At 38.8% G+C, this 21381-nt stretch overlaps 2 protein-coding genes across 6 annotated transcripts in view; one reads left to right on the plus strand and one right to left on the minus strand.

Annotated features, from left to right (window-relative positions):
• Positions 1–21381, minus strand: part of USP40 (ubiquitin specific peptidase 40) — an 89653-nt gene that overhangs the window by 54773 nt on the left and 13499 nt on the right. For 4 of the 5 annotated variants that reach the window (XM_082841207.1, XM_082841205.1, XM_082841208.1 and 1 more), the window contains 5 exons: positions 21008–21151; positions 18363–18491; positions 11130–11222; positions 9640–9747; positions 531–831 (listed from right to left, as the gene is read on the minus strand). In XM_082841207.1, coding sequence (XP_082697333.1) covers positions 531–831; positions 9640–9747; positions 11130–11222; positions 18363–18491; positions 21008–21151 — 775 coding nt within the window. The remainder of the gene's footprint in view (positions 1–530; positions 832–9639; positions 9748–11129; positions 11223–18362; positions 18492–21007; positions 21152–21381) is intronic. The other variant, XM_082841206.1, reaches the window with a different exon arrangement.
• Positions 11231–12538, plus strand: LOC309963081 (large ribosomal subunit protein uL22-like). Its single transcript, XM_082841225.1, has one exon. It carries the CDS (start codon positions 11396–11398, stop codon positions 11834–11836), a length of 441 nt encoding a protein of 146 aa, XP_082697351.1. The 5' UTR covers positions 11231–11395; the 3' UTR covers positions 11837–12538.

The raw sequence follows: 21381 nt of genomic DNA on the forward strand, positions 1-21381 counted from the left end.
TTCAATTCAAAAATTTATCACTGTGGGTCTCAGTGTTTAACCTCCACCATGGTATGAACTCTCTTAGAAGATTCAACAGAGGGCTTCAGAGATATTTCAATTGCTTAAAGACTTATCACCTTGAGGAAAAGGAAAAAAGAAAGGAAAATAAAAGAGAACACATGAAAATAAGACCAAGGCCACTTGCAACTCAAAGACAACACACGGCCAAACTGCAGAGAGAAGCCTGAGCAGAGGACAATCACGTTTGCCCACACAACAAGAAAACATGATGTGATCCAAGAAAACGCAATTTTGAAAATCTAACTATAGCCTCATACTATTACAGGGGAAAAAACCCAGAAATATATAATCTTTAAAAAAGGACAGAATGTTGAATTTTTTCTGGTATATTTCTTACAGTTAGCTTGAAAATATTTTAAAATGTTTCAAGAGTAAACCTTCTAAAAGGGTAAACTTTCAAATAACATTCAATGTTTATCTTCTAAAGTGATCGACTTAAACAAATAGGAACACTCGTCTTTCCATACCTTCAGGGGGTCTCTGCAACTGGGACTTCCGATAAAACAACATGTAGGCACTTTCTTTACCCTGAAATTGCTGTTCAATATCCTCTTCCTTAATTGGCTGGACTTGGGAATCGTTTACATCAAACCAGTGGGGACAGGAGGGTCTATCATTTAATCCTGGGGGTTCTGAAGTAAGTGTCTTCAAAAGTCGTTGATCATTTCTTCGTATATCAGACTCAGCCTGGAGAGAACAGTCCTTCAATAGACTAACTGTACTTTCATCTGAACTGAGCAGAAATATCTGAGAATGAAGCTGTAAAAACTATACAGAAAAAGAAAACAAACATTAGGTTAATGAAAAAAAATTTCATTGACATGATTACAAAATCTTTACCTTCCTTTCTGTGATTAGATATTTTAACGTCAACTTTTTGGCCTGGTCAGCTACGAGGGAAAAAAATTTCATTTGCGCCATAATAAAACATTTACTAAAACCCAGAGTGCTTTCTGTTAAACAGTCTAACAGTTATACCAAGGGAGAAAGCTGCCATGACACAATCTTAAAAATACTTTAATTATACCTGGTAATGCTGTTTTTAAAAAGTCTTTACTGAAACAGATTAGATAGAACAAACACTTCTGAAATGTTTAAAGCAATCCAAACAGAGCAAAAAACAAAGGCAATTATACAATGAAGTACCACAGAAGATAATTTCAAAACTAGTGACTCAGACAAACTGCTGGGATATAGTCACAATTATAAGCTTCCATTAACTAAATTCAGTGTTGTCTGTCCCGGAGGCTGACAGGCTAGCTCAGGAAATCAGAACACTGCAAGGCTGAAGTCATAACCTCAGAGACTATCATTTCTCAGGTTCCTCTACCTAAAGGATTACGAAGAAAAAAACCTTCTCTCCCCATTGCCTATCCCACCTCCCCATCCCCTACTCTACTCTTCTTTTATTCCCTAATCTCTATGTGGCTTTGTATCACCCCCTTTTCTCCCAGTACAAACTACTTTATGTAGAAAATCACTTGGGAGGTATATGTAACATTTGCTCAGATCATCAATCAACACGGAAAAGTGATTTTCTAATTTTTTCTTGGAAAGGAAGAATTTATGATAACGTATACTCTCTAATCAGACAGAAGGGTATAGGGCATATGACCCAAAGGCATTATTGTTAACACTGTGTATAACAGATGGTAATATAGTTTTGTAGCTAATTTAAGTACAATAAAATAATAATTTGAAACCTCTGAGTAATGAATACTTTCTGTATAGCGAATCTTTTCTTTGTTTGATAGTTGAGGATTAACTCTTAAACCTCAAACTTCAGTGTAGTCTGGTTCCAGTAATGGCAGAGAACTTTTAATTGGACTAACCCCACTGATTAAAAATTATAAACTTTAGACAAAATAATGAAAACAATTGTTTGGAGAGTAAGCAAAAGCTGACCTAAAGTGGAGGGAACATAATCCTTCAAAAGGGAAACAAGCTAGGTGAGTCCTGCATTAACCCACCACTTGCCAGTTTGTAGCAGAGCATGGTGGAAGAGAGTTCAAGCAAAGGGCAAGAGTCTTACTGGACTAAGGAAACAGAATTTGAGACTGCCACAGAGCCTAGAACGTGAAGGAGAAAACCCCATAAAGGAGCCCAGATCTCTACCAAATCCTCCTCAAATCCTTGGCTGTCCTAAATGGTACATGGACAGCCTGAGACCCAAGGAACTGAGCAGAAAGCAACAGCTGGGAGATTTAAGATCTGAGTAGAGATTTTACCGCCCTGCTGCTGGGTAGAAAGAGCACAGAGTTAAATAAACATGTTGTGAATGGATTAATAAGTTAAGATAGATTAGAAAAAAGAAAGAAAGAGCATGGAGTTGAAGTCCTGCCAAATTAGAGGCATATGACAAACACCTCAGGCTTTCCACTGAAATCCTAGAAGGGCCATGTCTCAGGTCAGGGATTGGCAAACTTTTCTATAAAGGGCCAGACGGTAAGTATTTTAGGCTTTGTGGGCTAAGAGGCAAACTTGAGCACCTTTCTAAAGGTAACTGTTTGAAAATATAAAGACAGTTCTTACCTGGGGGCTGTACAAAAAAGGCAGAAAGCCATAGTTTCCCCATGTTTGCTAACCTCTGCCTTAAGAGGGAGGACCATCCAGGCCCCAAGACTAACAGCTGCTCCCTAGGACTAACAGCTAAATGCAACAGATCCACCCTACCAAAGCCCCAAATGAAGCTCCCACAGGATCAACATGATTCAAAGTTACTTAATGGCCTGTTAGAATATAATGAAAAGCCCTTTAGAAACAATAACACAGGACTTGCCTGGTGGTGCAGTGGTTAAGAATCAGCCTGCCAATGCAGGGGACATGGGTTCGAGCCCTGGTCCGGGAAGATCCTACATGCTGCAGAGCAACTGAGCCCGTGAGCCACAACTACTAAGCCTGCACTCTAGAGCCCATGAGCCACAGCTACTGAGCCCACGTGCCTAGAGCCCGTGCTCCACAACAAGAGAAGCCTCTGCAATAAGAAGCCTGTGCACCGCAACAAACAATAGTCCCCACTCGCTGCAACTAGAGAAAGCCCACGCACAGCAACGAAGACCCAATGCAGCCAAAAGTAATAAATATATAAACCTTCTAAAAAGCAGTAACATAATCCACAGCCTCTAAAACACATCACCCACAATGTCCAGTAGGCAATATAAGAGTATATGACATGCAAAGAAACAGGACAATGGGATTCATAACCAAGAGATGACAGTCAATTCACAACAGAAAAAAAAAGGTAATAGCTACAGACCCAGAAATAATCCAGATGTTATAAGAGTAAACAGCTAATGAAATATGTAAATTTACAGGAAAGGATGTACAGAGTAGGTTCAAATGGGGAATTTCAGCAGAGAAACAGGCACGTTAAATAAGAGCTAAGAAAAAATTCTACAGCTGAATAACACAATATCTGAAACGAAAAAATTCATTAATTCATTGGCTGGGTTTAACAGAAGACTGGATACAGTAGGAGAAAGAATCAATGAACATGAAGACAGATCAATGGAAATTATCCAAATTGAGGGTGAGGGGAAAAAAAAAAAAAACTCCTGCTAGAATATCTAAGACCAGTGAGGAAATACTGAATGGTCCAATATATATGTAACTGTAATTTCTGAAGAAGAGAGAGATAATGGGGCATAAAAACAAATTGAAAATATAATGGCCAAAACTGAAGAAAGATTTCAAGCCACAGATAAAAAAAATCTTAGAAAATACAAAGCAAATAAACACAAAGAACACCATACTGAGACACACTGTTATTAAATTGCTAAAAACCAAAGATAAAGAGATTATCTTAAAAGTAGACAGAAAAAAAAGACACATTACATTTAAGTAACACTGACTTCTCAACCAAAATAAAGGAAGCCAAAACGTAATAAAATGACATCTTTAAAGTCCTGAAAAAACCAATAAGAGCTATTAACCTAAAATTCTGTACCCAGGACTTCCCTGGTGGTGCAGGAGCCTGCCAATGCAGGGGACACAGGTTCGATCCCTGGTCCGGGAGGATCCCACATGCCATGGAGCAACTAAGCCCGTGTGCCACAACTACTGAGCCTGTGCTCTAGAGCCCACGAGCCACAACTACTGAGCCCGTGTGCCATAACTACTGAAGCCCGCGTGCCATAACTACTGAAGCCCACGCGCCTAAAGCCCGTGCTCCACAACAAGAGAAGCCATTGCAATAAGAAGCCTGCACACCACCATGAAGAGTAGCCCCCACTCGACCCAACTAGAGAAAGCCCGTGTGCAGCAACGAAGACCCAATGCAACCAAAAATAAATAGTTTTTTAAAAAGAAAAAGAGAATTCTATATCCAGCAAAAATACCATTTAAACAAATGAATGCAAGATAAAAACTTCAGACAAACAAAAGCTGAGAATATTTTTGCCAGCAGTTCTGGATGCCCAAGAACCGCTAAAGGAAGTTCTCTAGGTTGAAGGGAAATGATATTAGATGCAAACCTGGACATGCAAGAAGGAGCAATGAACACCAGAATGGATAAAATAAAACATGATTTTTTTCATTAATTTCTTTAAAAGTTGCTTAAATGTTTAAAGTAAACACATACATACATACACACACACACACACACGGTGAATTTACATATAATGGTAAAACATAAGACAACAGCAGAAAAGGATGGAAGTCGGGAAATGGAATTATGCTACTGTACCTTGTACATCTTACCTTGTACATGAAGTGTTACAGTATTGGTCTGTAATTTATAATATTAACTTATGTACAGTGTAATCCCTAGAGTAAAAAAGTTAAAGTAGTACAGCCAAAAAGTCAACAGAGGAGACAAAAATCAAACACTAAAAATTACTTGATTAATTCAAAGGTATGAAAGACAGAAAGAAAGAAAGGCAAGAAAGACAGGAGAAGCAAATAAAAAACAAATGGCTACATGATAAATTCAAACTCAACCACACAATTTAATACATTAAAAATAAACGGGGGCTTCCCTGGTGGTGCAGTGGTTAAGAATCTGCCTGCCAATGCAGGGGACACGGGTTCGATTCCTGGTCTGGGAAGATCCCACATGCCATGGAGCAACTAAGCCCGTGCGCCACAACTACTGAGCCTGTGCTCTAAAGCCCGTGAGCTACAATGACCTAGCCCACGTGCCACAACTACTGAAGCCCGCGTGCCTAGAGCCTGTGCTCCCCAACAAGAGAGGCCACTGCAATGAGAAGTCCACGCATTGCAACAAAGAGCAGCCTCCGCTCACTGCAACTAGAGAAAGCCCACATGCAGCAAAGACCCAATGCAGCCAAAATAAATAAATAAATTTTTAAAAAAATAAAAAATGTACTGAACATTCTAAGTTAAAGGAAGAGACTGTCAAACTCTATCATTTGATAGAAAACAGATGAACAATAGAGAAAAACAACAAATGCAAAGCTGTTTCTTTGAGAAGTTTAATAACCTTGGACTTCCCTGGTGGTGCAGTGGTTAAGAATCCGCCTGCCAATGCAGGGGACATGGGTTCGAGCCCCGGTCTGGGAAGGTCCCACATGCCGTGGAGTAACTAAGCCTGTGCGTCACAACTACTGAGTCTGCGCTCTAGAGCCCACGAGACACTACTACTGAGCCCGTGTGCAACAACTACTTAAGGCCGTGCGCCTAGAGCCCGTGCTCCACAAAAGAAGCCACTGCAATAAGAAGTCTGTGCACCGCGATAAAGAGTAGCCCCTGCTCACTGCAACTAGAAAGCCTGCGTGCAGCAACAAAGACCCAACACAGCCAAAAGTTAAATTAACTAATTAATTATTTTAAAAAAAGAAAAGTATAATAACCTTGACAAATCCCTAGCAAGACTGATGCAAAAGAAAGCTAAGAAACACAAATTACCAATATCAGAAATGAAATAGGGTCCTACAGAAATTAAAAGGATAATATGGTAATATTTCAAACAACTTTATACTAAGAAATTTGACACTTTGAGAACAAATTCCTTAAAAATCACAATTTTCCAAAATAAGCAGGAACCAACTTCATACTGTTTACAAAAGACACACTTGCATTAGAAAGCTTGTATGTTACATTAATACCAGATAAGGTAGATGTGAAGGTAAGGACTATTAGCAGAGATAAAGGAAGGGCATATGTCAAGAGGCCATTAACAATCCAAAATGTGTATGCAACTAATAATATATCTTCAAGATACATGAAGCAAAACTGTCAACAGTAAAAGGACGAAAGGGCAAAGGTACAATTAGAGTTGGAGATTTAAAACTACTCTCTCAGTGACTGATACAACAAAAAGACAGAAAAATTAGTTAAGAATCGGGATGAAATAAAGAATGTTATTAACCAATTTGACCTAGCTGACATTTATGAAACACTATACCCAACAAATGCAGAAAATTAATAACTTTACTGGTGAATAGAAACATTCAGCAAGACAGACCATATCCTGAGGCATGAAACAAGTCTCAAAAAATTCAGAATAAGTGAAATCATAGAGAGCATGTTTTCAGAGTAAAATGGAATTAGACATCAATTTATAGATATAACAAAAAGATAACTAGAAATTCCCCAAATATTTGGAAATTAAGCAACCCACCTCCAAAAACCTCATGGGTCAATAAAAGAATCAGAAGGAAAAATTACAAAATATTTTGAATGGAAAGATAATAATAACATGTCAAATTTTAGCTACAGCTAAATTAGCGCTAAGAAGGAAATTATAGATTTAAAAGCATGAATTAAAAGGCAGGTTTAGGGCTTCCCTGGTGGCGCAGTGGTTAAGAATCTGCCTGCCAATGCAGGGGACACGGGTTCGAGCCCTGGTCTGGGAAGATCCCACGTGCCGTGGAGCAACTAGGCCCGTAAGCCACACTACTGAGTCTGCATGTCTGGAGCCTGTGCTCTGCAACGGGAGAGGCCGCGACAATGAGAGGCCCGCGCAGCGTGATGAAGAGCAGCCCCCACTCGCCGCAAAAGCTTTCTCGCCGAGACAGCCCTCGCGCAGAAACGAAGACCCAACACAGCCACAAAATAAATAAATAAATTTACTTTTAAAAAAATTTTAAAAGGCAGGTTTAAAAAACAACTGAGATACCAACCCAAGAAGCTACAAAAAGATGATTAAATTAAATCCCAAAGGTAAAAGGAAGGAAATAATTAAAAACAAGAGCAGAAATCAATGAAGTAGAAAACAGATTAGTAGAGAAAAATCAATAAAGGCAAAAAAGTTGTTTTTTGAAAAGCTTAATAAACTTGATAAGCCCTAAGCAAGACTTATGAAAAAATAAAAGTAAGCAAACACAAATTATTAATATCAGGAATTAAAAAGAGGAAATTTAGGTCCTACAGACACTAGAAAAGATAATATGAGACATTTTGAATAGCTTCATGCCAATAAATTTGACACCACAGATAAAAGGACAAATTCTTTAAAAAATATAATTTTCCAAAATAATTCAAGAAATAAAAAATCTAAAACAACTCTACAAATAAAGAAATTAAAACTATAATTTAAAAACCTTGCCATAAAAAAATTTCAGGTCTAACTAGCTTCACCAAACATTTAAGAAAGAAATAATAATGTATCTCAGAGAAATCCTTTCCAAGAATATAAAAAAGGGAACATTTCCTAACTTCTTTTGAGTCCTGCATAACCCTGATACTGAAACCTGACAAAGATATTACAGAGAAAGAAACTTAAAGACCCATATCTCTCACAGACACAAAATCCTTAGGAAAATATGAGCCAAATGCATACAGCAATGCATACAAGTACATCACGACCAAGTGTGCTATACCCCAGAAATGTAAGGTTTGCGTTCACACTGAAAAGGTCAGTCAACAGAATTCACCACATTAACTGAATAAAAGAGAACAGCCATGTGATCACATCGATAAATGTAAACAAAACAGCATGTGATAAAATCCAACCTCTATTCAAGATAAAACTATCAGCTGCTTATATCACACCCGAAAGGAATCTGGGTTCACTGTGATAATGGGCATAAGACTTTTGGCCTTCCTATGAACAAATACTCTACATGTGTCCTCCTGCACTTCACGTGGCTGCTGGGCAAGACTAGTGGGACAGGGTTCAATATTGGAAGAAAAGCTGCAGTATTTAGTGGGGAAGTCCTGCCACTTAGAGCCCGTCCAGCCCATGAATGGGTGGGCCACGAGTGGTCTCATAAATATAAAGGCTTTGAACCTCTCTTTTCAAGAGAAAAAAAAAAAGAAAGAAAGAGAGAGATTCCAACTATATGCCATTCTGGAAAAGGCAAAACTATGGAGACAATAAAAATACCAGTGGCTGCCAGGAGTTTGGGGGAGAGGGGTGATGAATACACAGAGTACAGTTTTTTAGTGCAGAGAAAATACTTTGTATGACATTATAACAATGGATATATGTCAGTATACTTTTGTCCAAACCTACAGAATGTACCATACTATCTACTCCATTAGAATGAACCTTAGGTGAACTGTGGACTTTGGCAATTATGATGTGTCAATGTAGTTCATCCTTGGTTTAGGGTAAAAAAAAGAAACACACCACCCTGACGAGTGATACTGATAACACCTACACATGTATGTGGGAAGGGGGTATATGGGAAATTTCTGTACCTTCTTGTTAATTTTGTTGTAAACCTAAAACTACTCAAAAAAAAGTCTTAAAAAAAAGAACGTTCAGTGTTAGGATAGGTATTTTTGGCAAAACTCATTTCAGTTATACACATATGTATACAAGTTATATACGTGTGTGTTGGTTGGATTGTGATGTAAGATGCATTTTTTAGGTCAAAAAAAGTTTGCAAGCCATTGTAGTTAAGTTATATTGGCAAATAAAAGCACAAATTAACCTCAAAGAAAAAAGACATAAGACTATCAGTCAACTATAAGTACAAGCTAACTTCCTCAAATTTATGAAGGATATTTTTATTTAAAAACAAAACAAGACAAAAAAGTCCCTGCACAGCTGATAACACACTTAACAGTAAAATATTGAAACACTGATCCAATCGTTTTAAATGAAAACCTAAGGCTGTCTATGAACTCATGGTCATTAATTCCATTTATGAACTGTGGTCTAATTAAAAGGTGAACTTAAACACAGACTATATTGTGTACGCTCTTTGCTTCTACAAGAAATAGCTCCAAAATATTGACTAATTGTTCTGTTGCTTTGCTTGTTTTTAGTCAAGTTTTTGTCTCCCAAGTCTGGCAGTACCAGTTTTGAAACCTAACCTTACAGGCTAGGAAGCCAGATTGCCAAGTTTAGGAGAACTGTGTGTCAAAGAAAGATAAAAGTGAAATTTGGGTGAATACCTGAAGACGTATAAATAAGATGATAAGCTTTAGGATATGAACTTTGTGACATTTTTTGCTGTTGTGATTAAAAGCCCCTCCTCTATTCTTTTTCTGCTTACTTCTTGATTCTATAAATTACTTAATAATTAACTGAATTCTAATCATTAAACAAAATACTAATTGTATTTCCGTCTAATTTAAATTTCCTTCCCCAAAGAAATTCATGTTGCCAAAATCATAATAAAATTTCCTGGGAATAGGACTTCTTATAAGGATGTCATGTATTACCTTTCGCAGTGGTCCATACTGTTTTCTGTACTTCTTATTCCAAGATATTCCTATCTTTTTCAAGAGTTTCTGGCCCAGCTGATCAACAGGAATTAGATTACTCTCCTCCTTATGACAGAAAAGAAAGTCATTTAAGAAAATCTGATAAGATATAACCTCAACACTTATGAGTTCAAGGGACCCAACAGGATTAATATATGTGCCTGTAACAGCAAACATGTAAGTGGATTAACCATAATTGTTTCAAAATAAAAAGTTTTTAAAAAAATTAGATTAAGCCTAAGTTTAGAAAACTTGAATTCTGCCACTTTCCATGCGGCAAAATCTAAACATTTCAAGAGCAATATCCAAAGAGTATTCCAAGGTTTGGTAAATCCTGATATTATGTGGGATTTTTAGAAGAAATACTTCAGTGCAAAAAGACTGTCTCTTCTGAATGTTCTGAAGTATAACCAAGTTCTAAAAGGGGATAAGAAGTGACTATTACGGGCTGAAATGTGTCCCTCTACTATCAGAATTCATATGCTGAATTCCTAACCCTCAAAATTTCAACTGTGACTATATTTGGATAGGGCCTTTAAAGAAGTGATTAAGTTAAAATAAGGCCTTTAGGGTGGGCCCTTATCCAATCTGACTGGTGTCCTTATAAGCAGAGGAAATCTGGACACACAAAGACACAGGGATGCGCATGCACATAGAAAAGACCGAAAGCAGCAAGGCGGCAGCCACCCGCAAGCCAAGGAGAGAGGCCTCGGAAGAAACCTGCTGACACCTTGATCTGGACTTCCAGCCTCCAGCACTATGAGAAAATAAATTTCTGTTACGTTAGACACCCAGTCTGTGGGATTTTGTTATGGCAGCCCTAGTAGACTGATATAGTGGCCATAGACCAATACTCAGCCTAGGTCCCTAGTAAGAAATTGAGATAAAAATTGTTTATTAAGAACGAATGAATAAATGAAATGAGACTACCATCCTTACAACAGGGTATGAAGCAAACATTAAAAGTCACATACGTGAGGTATTATCAATATTGGGAATGAAAAAGGGGACATAACTTCAGGTCCTACAGACATTAAAAGGATAATATGGGAAAACAGTAAATTCCAAAACCGTATGTAAATCCCAATTCAATTTAAAATAACAATAATAATATCACAAAAAACTTGTAACCCAATCCCAATATATGTATATAAACACAAAGGAAACAGAATGCAAAGAATATATATCAAAGTGTTAACAATGACCGGACATTTGGTTTATTTAAACTTTGTTTCTTTATATACTTTCTAATTTTTTCCCCTCAAATTTTCTACTATTCATATGTATTCCTTTTACAACCAGAAAGTCTCCAATAAAATTTTTTTTTTAAATAGACAGAGAATTTCCCAAAAGAAAAAGACTATGAACAGTAACAATATCACTTCTGCCAACTGAATCATACATCTGATATACATACACAAATATAAACATACACACTCTCTCTCTACCTGTAATAAGACTGCTTTTAGAATCATCAATGGATCATCAATCTCTTCATTTTGAAGATCTTCCAAATTCACATCTGGATTACTTTTGTCCTCCTAAGAAAGAAAACAATAAAAAAGGTTCTCTTTTCTGGTAAGCGGCCTGAGGTGACCTCTAAAAATGGTTCACTATTCACCTGACCCAGAAAACCCCACAAAATCATGCAAGAGATTCAAATCTTCGTGTTCACTTTAAGAACACTCATGAAACTGCCCAGGCCGTTAAGGATATGAACATCCGAAAAGCCACCAAGTATCTGAAGGATGTCACTTTAAAGAAGCAGTGTGTGCCATTCTGTCATTACAATGGTGGAGTTGGTAGGTGTGCCCAGGCCAAACAGTGGGGCTGGATGCAGGGTCGGTGGCCCAAAAAGAGTGTTGAATTTCTACTGCACATGCTCAAAAATGCAGAGAGTAATGCTGAACTTAAGGGCTTAGATGTAGATTCTCTGGTCATTGAGCACATCCAGGTGAACAAAGCCCACAAGATGCCGCGCAGGACTTACAGAGCTCATGGTCGGATCAACCCATACATGAGCTCTCCCTGCCACACTGAGATGATCCTTACTGAAAAAGAACAGATTGTTCCTAAACCAGAAGAGGAGGTTGTCCAGAAGAAACAGATATACCAGAAGAAACTGAAGAAACAAAAACTTATGGCCCAGGAATAAATGCCGCAAAAAAAAATGCAAATAAAAGTAAAAAAAAAAAGTTTCTATCACTAATCCCTTAAAAAGCAGTTAACGAAATAGGAGTGTTTGTGCCACAGAGGTTTCAAGATGGAGAAATGATGATAAAAACATCATAATAATTTGTATATGCTTTGGAATCAGGCAGCCTGGTTTTAAATTTCAACTGTGGTTGAATAATCCTGGACAAATTACCTAATCTCTCTGGCATTATCTGTAAATTGGGATTGTGAGATAAGGAAAGCTTCCAGCACAATACACACAGCGGGTTCCAACATTTTCCCACTAAGCACTACTTTAGCTGCATCCTACAATGTTGATATGTTGTGTTTTCATTATCATTCAGTTCAAAATATTTTCTGGTCTCCACCCAATTTATTCTCACTCACTTATGTTGGCCTAACAAAATCCTACCAACCTCTGCAAGCTCAGCTTAAACATTCCCTCCTATTTTCTTTCTTTCTTTATTTTTGGCTGCGTTGGGTCTTCGTTGCTGCGCGCGGGCTTTCTCTAGTTGCGGCGAGCAGGGGCTACTCTTCGTTGTGGTGTGCGGGCTTCTCACTGCGGTGGCTTCTCTTATTGTGGAGCACAGGCTCTAGGCGCACGGGCTTCAGTAGCTGTGGCACACGGGCTCAGAAGTTGTGGCACATGGGCTTAGTTGCTCCGTGGCATGTGGGATCTTCCCGGGCCAGGGCTCGAACCCGTGTCCCCTGCATTGGCAGGCAGATTCTAAACCGCTCCACCACCAGGGAAGTCCCTCCCTCCTATTTTCTGATCACCCAAGTTTGCACTCCATCTTATGAAGTTACTTGGAAACATGTCAAAATTCCCCTGATAAGGTATTTTTATTATTTCATACATGGCATCTTGCAAAGATATTTTAAACTTGCTTAAAATCATAAACACAAATAGACCTAACAGTTAACATAAGACAAAACTAATAAAGAAATATAGAATACGGCAGGTGAAATACAACCATCCTGCTGTAAAATTACTAAAAATGCTGGATAAAGTAAAACACACAACAAAAGAAAATCTCTTTTTGAACACATGCCGAACTAGCAAGAGAACATTGGGAAAATCCTCAGAGAACAAGTGACATGAGAATCCAGGGAAGAAATCCAGAGTTGAGGTCTCTAGCCGCTCAACCTTGCTGACACACAGCTTCCACCTTGATGCTCACACAGGACAGGGTCTGGGAGACAAAGCGCAAGGACCTACCCAAAGTGGGGAGTTGAATGGCTGGTTTTCTAAACAACCAGCTCTCCAATTCTTTGACACCACCTGGCTGTCCATTAATTCAATTCTGACACTAATGTTGCTAAGTGCCACGAGGCTGCCCCCACTTCAGACACCAGCTGCAAATGGGGTTCCCAGGCTACCTGCACTTCGGCCTGGCTGATCACAAATTCTACAAGCTCCACTTCATGTCTGATAACTTCCTGGAACAGCTCATAGAACTCAGGAACTTATACTCAGGACTAGAGTTTATTACAAAGGATACAAACGAACATCCAGATGAAGGTGCACAGGGCAAGGCTGGGGAGGGTCCCGAGGGCAGAAGCCTCTGTCCGCGTGGAGTTGGGGTGGCCACCCTCCCTGCACATGGATGTATTCACCAACCTGGAAACTCCCTTAGTCCTCTTCTTTCAGAGTGTTAATCAAAGTTTCATCATGCAGGCATGATTGATTAAATCATTGGCCCTTGGTGACCAAACTCAATCTCCAGCCCCTGTGCCTCCCTGGGTGAGGGGGTGGGTCTGAAAGTTCCAACCCTCTAATCATGTGGTTGGTTTCTCTGCTGACCAGCCCTCACCCCGCAGGTAACCTCATTAGCATAAACTCAGGTATGGTTGAAAGGGGTTCATTATGAACAAGAAAAGACATGCCTAATCACTCAGGAAATTTCAAGGAGCTCTGTGCCAGGGACCCGGGACAAGGACCAAGTATATATTTTTTATTATACCACAAAGATAGATTCCAGCGGAAAGCTAGAAACCTGAAAGGACTACGCTATCAATATAAGCATGACCTACCAAAAAATCCACCCCACAACAAAGGACAATGAGAAACTTGCTTGTTTTGACCTTGATACTAGATGAAGGTGGAAAAACATTTCCTCTAATAATCTGTAATCACAAGTAGGTCTTCAGGTGGGTTGTGGCCCAAATTCACATTAGTTGTATGGCTCTAGAACCACCAAGTCTAGATCTTATTTTAAAGGCATTAAAGGTTGGAGGTGACCCCAGGCATGTGGTAGAGACAAATACACATCTTTCGTGGAAGAAGGTACTTTTAACTCAGGCTTCAAATTACTCCTACACCGTGTTCTTACAAAACCAACCAGCCAACCAAGACCACAGTCTAAAGTAACAAAATCATAAGGAAACAGAATCAGCAGATATCCAAAGACCCACAAAGTCTTCAGATACTGCAATTATCAGAGAATAAAACAGTATGTTTAATATGTTTAAAGACATTTATGGCTAAGGAACAAGAGATTTTAAAATGGTAGGAGAGGGCTTCCCTGGTGGCGTAGTGGTTGAGAGTCCGCCTGCCGATGCAAGGGACACGGGTTCGTGCCCTGGTCTGGGAAGATCCCACATGCCGCGGAGCGGCTGGGCCCGTGAGCCATGGCCGCTGAGCCTGTGGGTCCGGAGCCTGTGCTCCGCAATGGGAAAGGCCACAGCAGTGAGAGGTCTGCATACCGCGAAAAAAAAAATAATAAAAAATAAAAATGGTAGGAGGGGAGACGCAGGCCAGCATTGCCTAGGGTGTGACACGCTGGTGCAGGTGGCACATGGGCTGGGCCTAGTCCTCCTGCACTCTGCCGGTGTCCAACCTTGGCCTTGTGGGGACAGGCTGGTTCAGGAGGCACCAGTCCCAGGGCTGCCTACTGGGAGCTGTTGTAAAACTTCTTTGTCCCACATCCTCAAATGTGCAAGATGATGCTTGAAGTGATGTCAACCATCAGTGAAGCAAAAGACCCCACTTTGGAAGGCACAGGTCAGGCTCCTCTTTACACCAGATCGAGAGCCACATTTTGAATAGTTAATGACCTCCATGCAAGAGGCAAGAGATCATCTTCTACTTAGGTTGAGAGAGACTGAGATGTTGGCTTTCACCCAGGGAACATTATGTGGGGTTGGTCATGAAACTTGTTCCTTGCAGACAGCTCCTTGAAAGGGAAGAAGAAATTGCTAAACTATAAGCAGAAAAAACAATACCTGTCTATGTTTAGTGTATCTGGAATCCTTTGTCTCTAGGTATAAGAGATCTCTCAGGATAATGGTAGTAGAGAGACAAGCAGTGTCCATCAGGTGTACCTACTGAAGTTGAAATTCTTAAAGCACTCATCATTATGTGAACACCACAAAGCTCGTGATTCTTGAAGAGCAGAATTAAAAAAAAAAAAAAAGGGATGCTTCGTAGAGGCCGTGAATAAGGAAATACACAAGCACAAACAGAAAGCAATCTTCTGATTGTTCTTTAAGCCCCAAGGAAGACCTTGCTAAAGTACCAGAGCTTCAAGACCAGAGAAGCAGTGCAGAGGGCAAAACCAAATGAAAGAATGCCTGCCTGCCCTCTCGAGTTACATAATGGAGCCGGGAGAAGAGCTTGGCTGCTGACCATTTCCAAAGAAATGAACACAAAATTGCAGAGAAGTTCAAGGAAGCACAAATCAAAAGGAAGACACAAAGAAAAGAATCATTACTTTTGAGCCACGCTACCTCACCACACAGTGTGAAGCTACCTCTGTGCATGACGTCAATGATAAACTTAAATAGGAAACTGTAAATAAATATTTTATGCCTCAAAATACTGAGGATAAATCCCACCAGCTAGAGAAGTGCCTGAAATCTGACAATGGATGAGCAAAATTGAAGAAATGTCTGCAGCCAGCATGGAGGAAAGCAGAGACACACTCCCGAGGCGGAAGCCAAACTGACATGGAGCGCAGGGGCACTTTCTAAGGCTGAAGAGAGACAGGGCAACATCAGAAGAAAAGGCTACCACAAATGGAAGCATAAATGGAAGGAAAAAACCAAGAACTACAGTGGAAAAGGCAAAGAGAAAAAAATAAATGAACAACATCGTAACTATTTATTAGACCTGTTCGCAAGTTTCTATGAGAATCTAATAAAAGGCTTCAACTTCATCTTTTAGAGAGAATGAAATAAAGTTAAAATAATTGTTTGAAAGGGCTGGGGGTGCCCTAGAGGGTAAGGTTCACTACTACAGGACCCTGCGACTGTAAGACAGCAGAGTGAAGGAAGGCAACAGGGTAACAAGAATCAGCAACGAAGGATGGAAACGTGGAGAGCAGAGCTAGACCAGAGGAGGATAAGTGCTTCACTCCATCTGACTGGAATGTGCCCAAACAAGCTAGTGTCTTGGCAAATATGGCACAAGCATTTGAGAGATGCTTGTATGGCTTCCTCAACCAAGAACTGGATAAACCCAGTTCTAGAAATAAAAGAAATGGAAGGTTAAGGACCACAAAGAGTGAAACAAAACTGTCTTTTTCCAAAAATGTCTACAACATAAGAGGGTTTAGCAAGATGGTTGATTATAAAATCAATGTACTAAAGATAACTGTACTTCAGTACACCAGCCACAAATAGTCCAAAAAATACAGTATAGACATAGCCCCACAGAACACCTCCCTGATCAACATTTTCCCACTAGAACAGTTAGATTTTAAATACTCAAACTTTACAAAACATGTTATCTCTCAGTACATTCTAAGTACAACTGATAGAGCATCAGAAACACAGGTAGATGTTCTGAAAGGCAAAGTGAATGTCAACAAAGGCAACACAGCATCTTCAATACTTCTGGCACTCAGAGAAGCCATGTTATTACATGTGGAGCAATTTTTCATTCACAACAATATTAACTGTTTGACACTCTTTTTTTTTTTTTTTTTTTGCGGTATGCAGGCCTCTCACTGTTGTGGCCTCTCCCGTTGCGGGCTCCGGACGCGCAGGCTCAGCGGCCATGGCTCACGGGCCCAGCCGCTCCGCGGCATGTGGGATCTTCCCGGACCGGGGCATGAACCCGTGTCCCTTGCATCGGCAGGCAGACTCTGAACCACTGCGCCACCAGGGAAGCCCCGGTTTGACACTCTTGAAGATAGGTTTTAAGCATTCTACATCCTAACATGATGGGTTGGAACTTACCAGTGTTTTAGTTACATTTTAGAAAACTGGTTGAGAGTTTGGTGCTGGTGTGTAATAGATTATAATTTTTCCCACTGCAAATAACTGGAAGTGGATTCCCAATTAGTGCTTTCTCTTCTAGAGAAAATTATGAAACTTTTTTAGAAGACATTAAAGAAGCTCTAAAAACCAAAAAGATGTATCTTGTTTACACATGTAGATACAAAATGCCACTACTTTTATGTGTGTGTATGTGTGAGAAAATTGACAAGGTGATTTTAGAAATGTTCAGAAAAGCACTAAAATCCAAGAGAGGCAAAACACTCCTGAAGAATAATAACACATAGGGAGACTTGCCCTACCAGTTATCATAACATAGTATAAAGCTGCAGAAATTAACAATGCGGTATTTGCCTAGGAATAGAAAAAAAGAACAATAACAACAACAACAAAAACAGAATACAGAGCCCCAAAATGGACTCAAATGTAAGAAAACAATTGATATAACAGAACTGGCATTGTAAACTGGTGGGGAAAGAATGGATCATTCAATAAATGGTAATGGGCAACTGGGTACCCAGATGGAAAAACAACATCACAACATTCACAGCAAAGCATTCCAGGAAGACTGAAGTTTCAACTGTAAAAGGCAAAACTATAAAAGTTTTAGAAGACAATATAGGAGGAAAATCTTTGGTTGGTGCCATGAAAGAAAGAAAAGCTGAGGAATGGTTACTGATTAAAGGAGACTTAAGACATATGCTAACCAAATCTAATGCACGATCCTGGGCTTGATACTAGAGTGGGGCAGAAAATGCTCTAAAGGATTTGGACGAGGCCGCTGTGAAATCTGAATATAAAACATATATTCGATAATAAATAATATTATATCAGTGTTAAAGTTCCTGATTTTGACCTACGCTTATGTAAGAGAATGTCCTGGTTCTCAGGAGATAAACACTGAGTTACTTAGGGGTAAAGAGGTCTAATGTCTTCAACTTTATTTCTAGTGGTCAGCACTGATAATGATAATGTTAACTGTGTGTGTGTGCATGCGTCTGTATACAGAGGATGCGCCTGCACAAATGTGGCAAGATGGTTAACAACTGGAGAACCTAGGCGAAGAGTATACAGGAGGTGTTTGTACTATGCTGGTTATTTTTCTGTAAGTGTGAAATTATTTAGAAATAAAAAATTTAAACATCTATCTGTATTAACTTTCAGTGCCTATAAGTTTTCTACAGAGTGAATATATAATAAGTGGCAAAAGATTAGCCTCACCAAGATAATGGGACTAGAAAAGGAAAAAGTTGCAAAGATACTTTCAATCTAATTTCTATACTTACTTGAAACTGCCAGTTTCCCAAATGATCTACATCTTTAATATACACATGATAATGGCCTCCGTAGCAACCACCTCTGTGTATAATAACTGAGAAGAGGTCATACATATATTCCAAGTCATCTAATTCACTCTACAAGAAAGAGCACAAACATTGATACAGTTTACATAAAATAAGAAGATACATAACCAAAGGGGGAAAAAAATGTCAACTATTAAAGTTAGTAAGAAACTTCACTATTATTGTTATTTAGGGTAAATTAAGATAAATTTGAATAATCGGCTTTAAAATTTGAAATTCATAATTCTTAGACTGAAAATTATCTATCGTTGATCTAATACCAATCACATTATGCCAAATTCTGCCTCTGAGTTAAACATAAAAACATATATCCAGGGACTTCCCTGGTGGTCCAATGGTTAAGAATCCACCTTCCAATGCAGGAGAAGCAGGTTCGATCCCTGGATGGGGAACTAAGATCCCACATGCCACGGGGCAACTAAGCCCGTGCGCCACAACTAGAGAGAAGCCCGCACACCGCAACAAAAGATCCCTCAAGCCGCAACTAAGAACCGACGTAGCCAAATAAATATTAAAAAAAATATATATATATACACATATATATATCTCCAAACAAGATGTTATTTTTATGTACTTTGGCTAAAATCATGTAACCCCATGTGATAACAAAACACACACTACCCTATCAGAGTTTTAGCAAGAAAAAACCATCTTGTATTAAACCTATTATGCTGCTTTATAAATGTGCTCTTTAGCAGTTGAATTCGTCCTACATTTTAACTAGATTGTCATGCACCTCTAAGTCAGAGTTGTATCTACTATCTATCACCCCTCCTGACACTTCAGTCCTCTGCATATTAACAGGAGTTTAGCAGTTATGAATACTAGCTGGTTTCCTTTAGAGGCAGTTTAGTGGAATGAACAGGTTCTTCCTTGATTTATCAATTCTATGATCAATCTTTTCTACAAGTAGCGTGCTCTGTAGTTATGGACACCTACACTGGCATTAAAAAAACCTTCTCTAGGTTAAGGGATACTTGGCATATGGATGCTACTTGAGGGAGTGCCAATTATTTAAGAACTTATCTGCTTAAATTGCACTTTTTAAGTAAGCGGCATTTTTTAAATGTCTGGCTTAGGGAAAACACAAGAGAGATGTAAACAAAGATGCAAAATGATAATTTTTTCATTAATACAGAAATCAGAAAGTAAAATTATTGTGAATTGCTTAGATAAGTGTTGTTTTGCTTTTTTCAGTTTTGTTATTTCAACATATGTCAAAATCATGTGACAAACTACTTTTTTTTTTTTTTGGCTGCACCACACAGCTTGCAGAATCTCAGTTCCCCAACCAGGGATTGAACCCGGGTCACGGCAGTGAAAGCCAGGAATCCTAACCACTAGGTCACCAGGGAACTCCCATGACAAACTACTTTTTATAAAAGGACAAAAATTTTTCTATGAGATGATGGATGTTAACTAAACTTATTGTGGTAATCGTTTCATAATATATGTAAACCAAGCCCTCATTCTTCATACCTTAAACTTACACAGTGATGTATGGCAATAATTCCTCAATAAAAATGGGAAGAAAAAAAGAGAGTTAACTCAATTATTCCGGAAAGAAAGTTTTTTCCAGGCAGCAAACAGGAGCGGAAGCACTCTGGAAAACCTGTTTATTCTACGCGCGCCAGTAACAGGCTCAGGGCCGACACATTAGAAGCTCTGAATGGAGATTAATATAATAACGAAAGCAAAATATAATACGAAACCAAAAAGCTCAGTAACTAGGCTTGAAGTAGAGAAAGCCCCACCTGAACTTTAGACCATTTAGAAAAGAGATTACTTTTATACATAGAAATTCAACAGCTGGCTAACAAATGTTCTGGACTTAAACATATAAAGAATGATCTGTAGTAAGAAATGCATCAGTCTCATCACTCTGATCTTGGCATGTATACAATTACATAGAAAATATTTCTAAATAGCTTATAAAGTAAGTAGATTATGTCATTAATTTGCTTTTAAAACTTCTTCTTTCCCGTGTCTTAAGGATTACAAATTCTACAAATTCTACTAGTGACATTCCAATTTGTTTACTTTCTAGATGCGCAATTCATTCTTGCATCTAAAGTAAACTAAATCCAAACAGGAATGTACTACTGAATGATAATTGTTCCTAACGCAGGGTCATTTCTAATTCTGTTCTTAAATTTTCATTTCAAAGTTTTTTCAAGGAGAGTTTAGTAAAAAGAACTGGGAACAAATCCATACTTTGGAAATTCAAAAGAACTGTAATAAACTAGTGGTTCTCAGCCGGGAGCAATTTTACCCACCTTCCCTCCCCGCTGGAGACAGGGACATTTGGCAAAGTCTGAAGACATTTTTGTCACTACTGGGGGCAGAAGCGGGAGATGCTACCGTCATCTAGTAGGCAGAGGCCAGGGATGCTGCTTAATATCCTACAATTCAGGGCACATCCCACCACAACAGAGAATTATCCAACTCTAAATGTTAACAGTGCCAAGGCTGAGAGATTCTGCACTAAGCCAACTGTAAATCAGGTCAATAAAAGATTCAATCTTGAGAGAGTAAAAGAAAGAATTTCAATACAAAATAGTTCAAACCTGTTCACAAAATGGCTTGAGATTGATCCGGAGAGGGAACGTATAACAGCTTGTTTCCTTGTATCGTTCACACTTCACAAAATCAAAATTAAATCTTAATAATGAAAAAGTAAGAAAGGGAGGCAGCTTACGCAATTTGGCCGACTGTCAAAAGAAAAAATTTTTAATTTTTAAAAGCTGAATCATATAGAAGAATACATAATGTTTCTTAAGATATAAAACAGTGACCTATGACACAGTTTTAAGAGAAATATGTCCTTAAGTCACATAAACTAATCACCATGGACTCAATATAGCTCTTGACATAAACTCATCTATTTTTATGGGGCTAAAGGTGACATCACTCACTTATACTTACAACTAAATATTCACAA

The sequence above is a fragment of the Leucopleurus acutus genome (genome assembly GCF_964270905.1).
Source record: "Leucopleurus acutus genome assembly, chromosome: 6".
Classification (NCBI taxonomy): domain Eukaryota; kingdom Metazoa; phylum Chordata; class Mammalia; order Artiodactyla; family Delphinidae; genus Leucopleurus; species Leucopleurus acutus.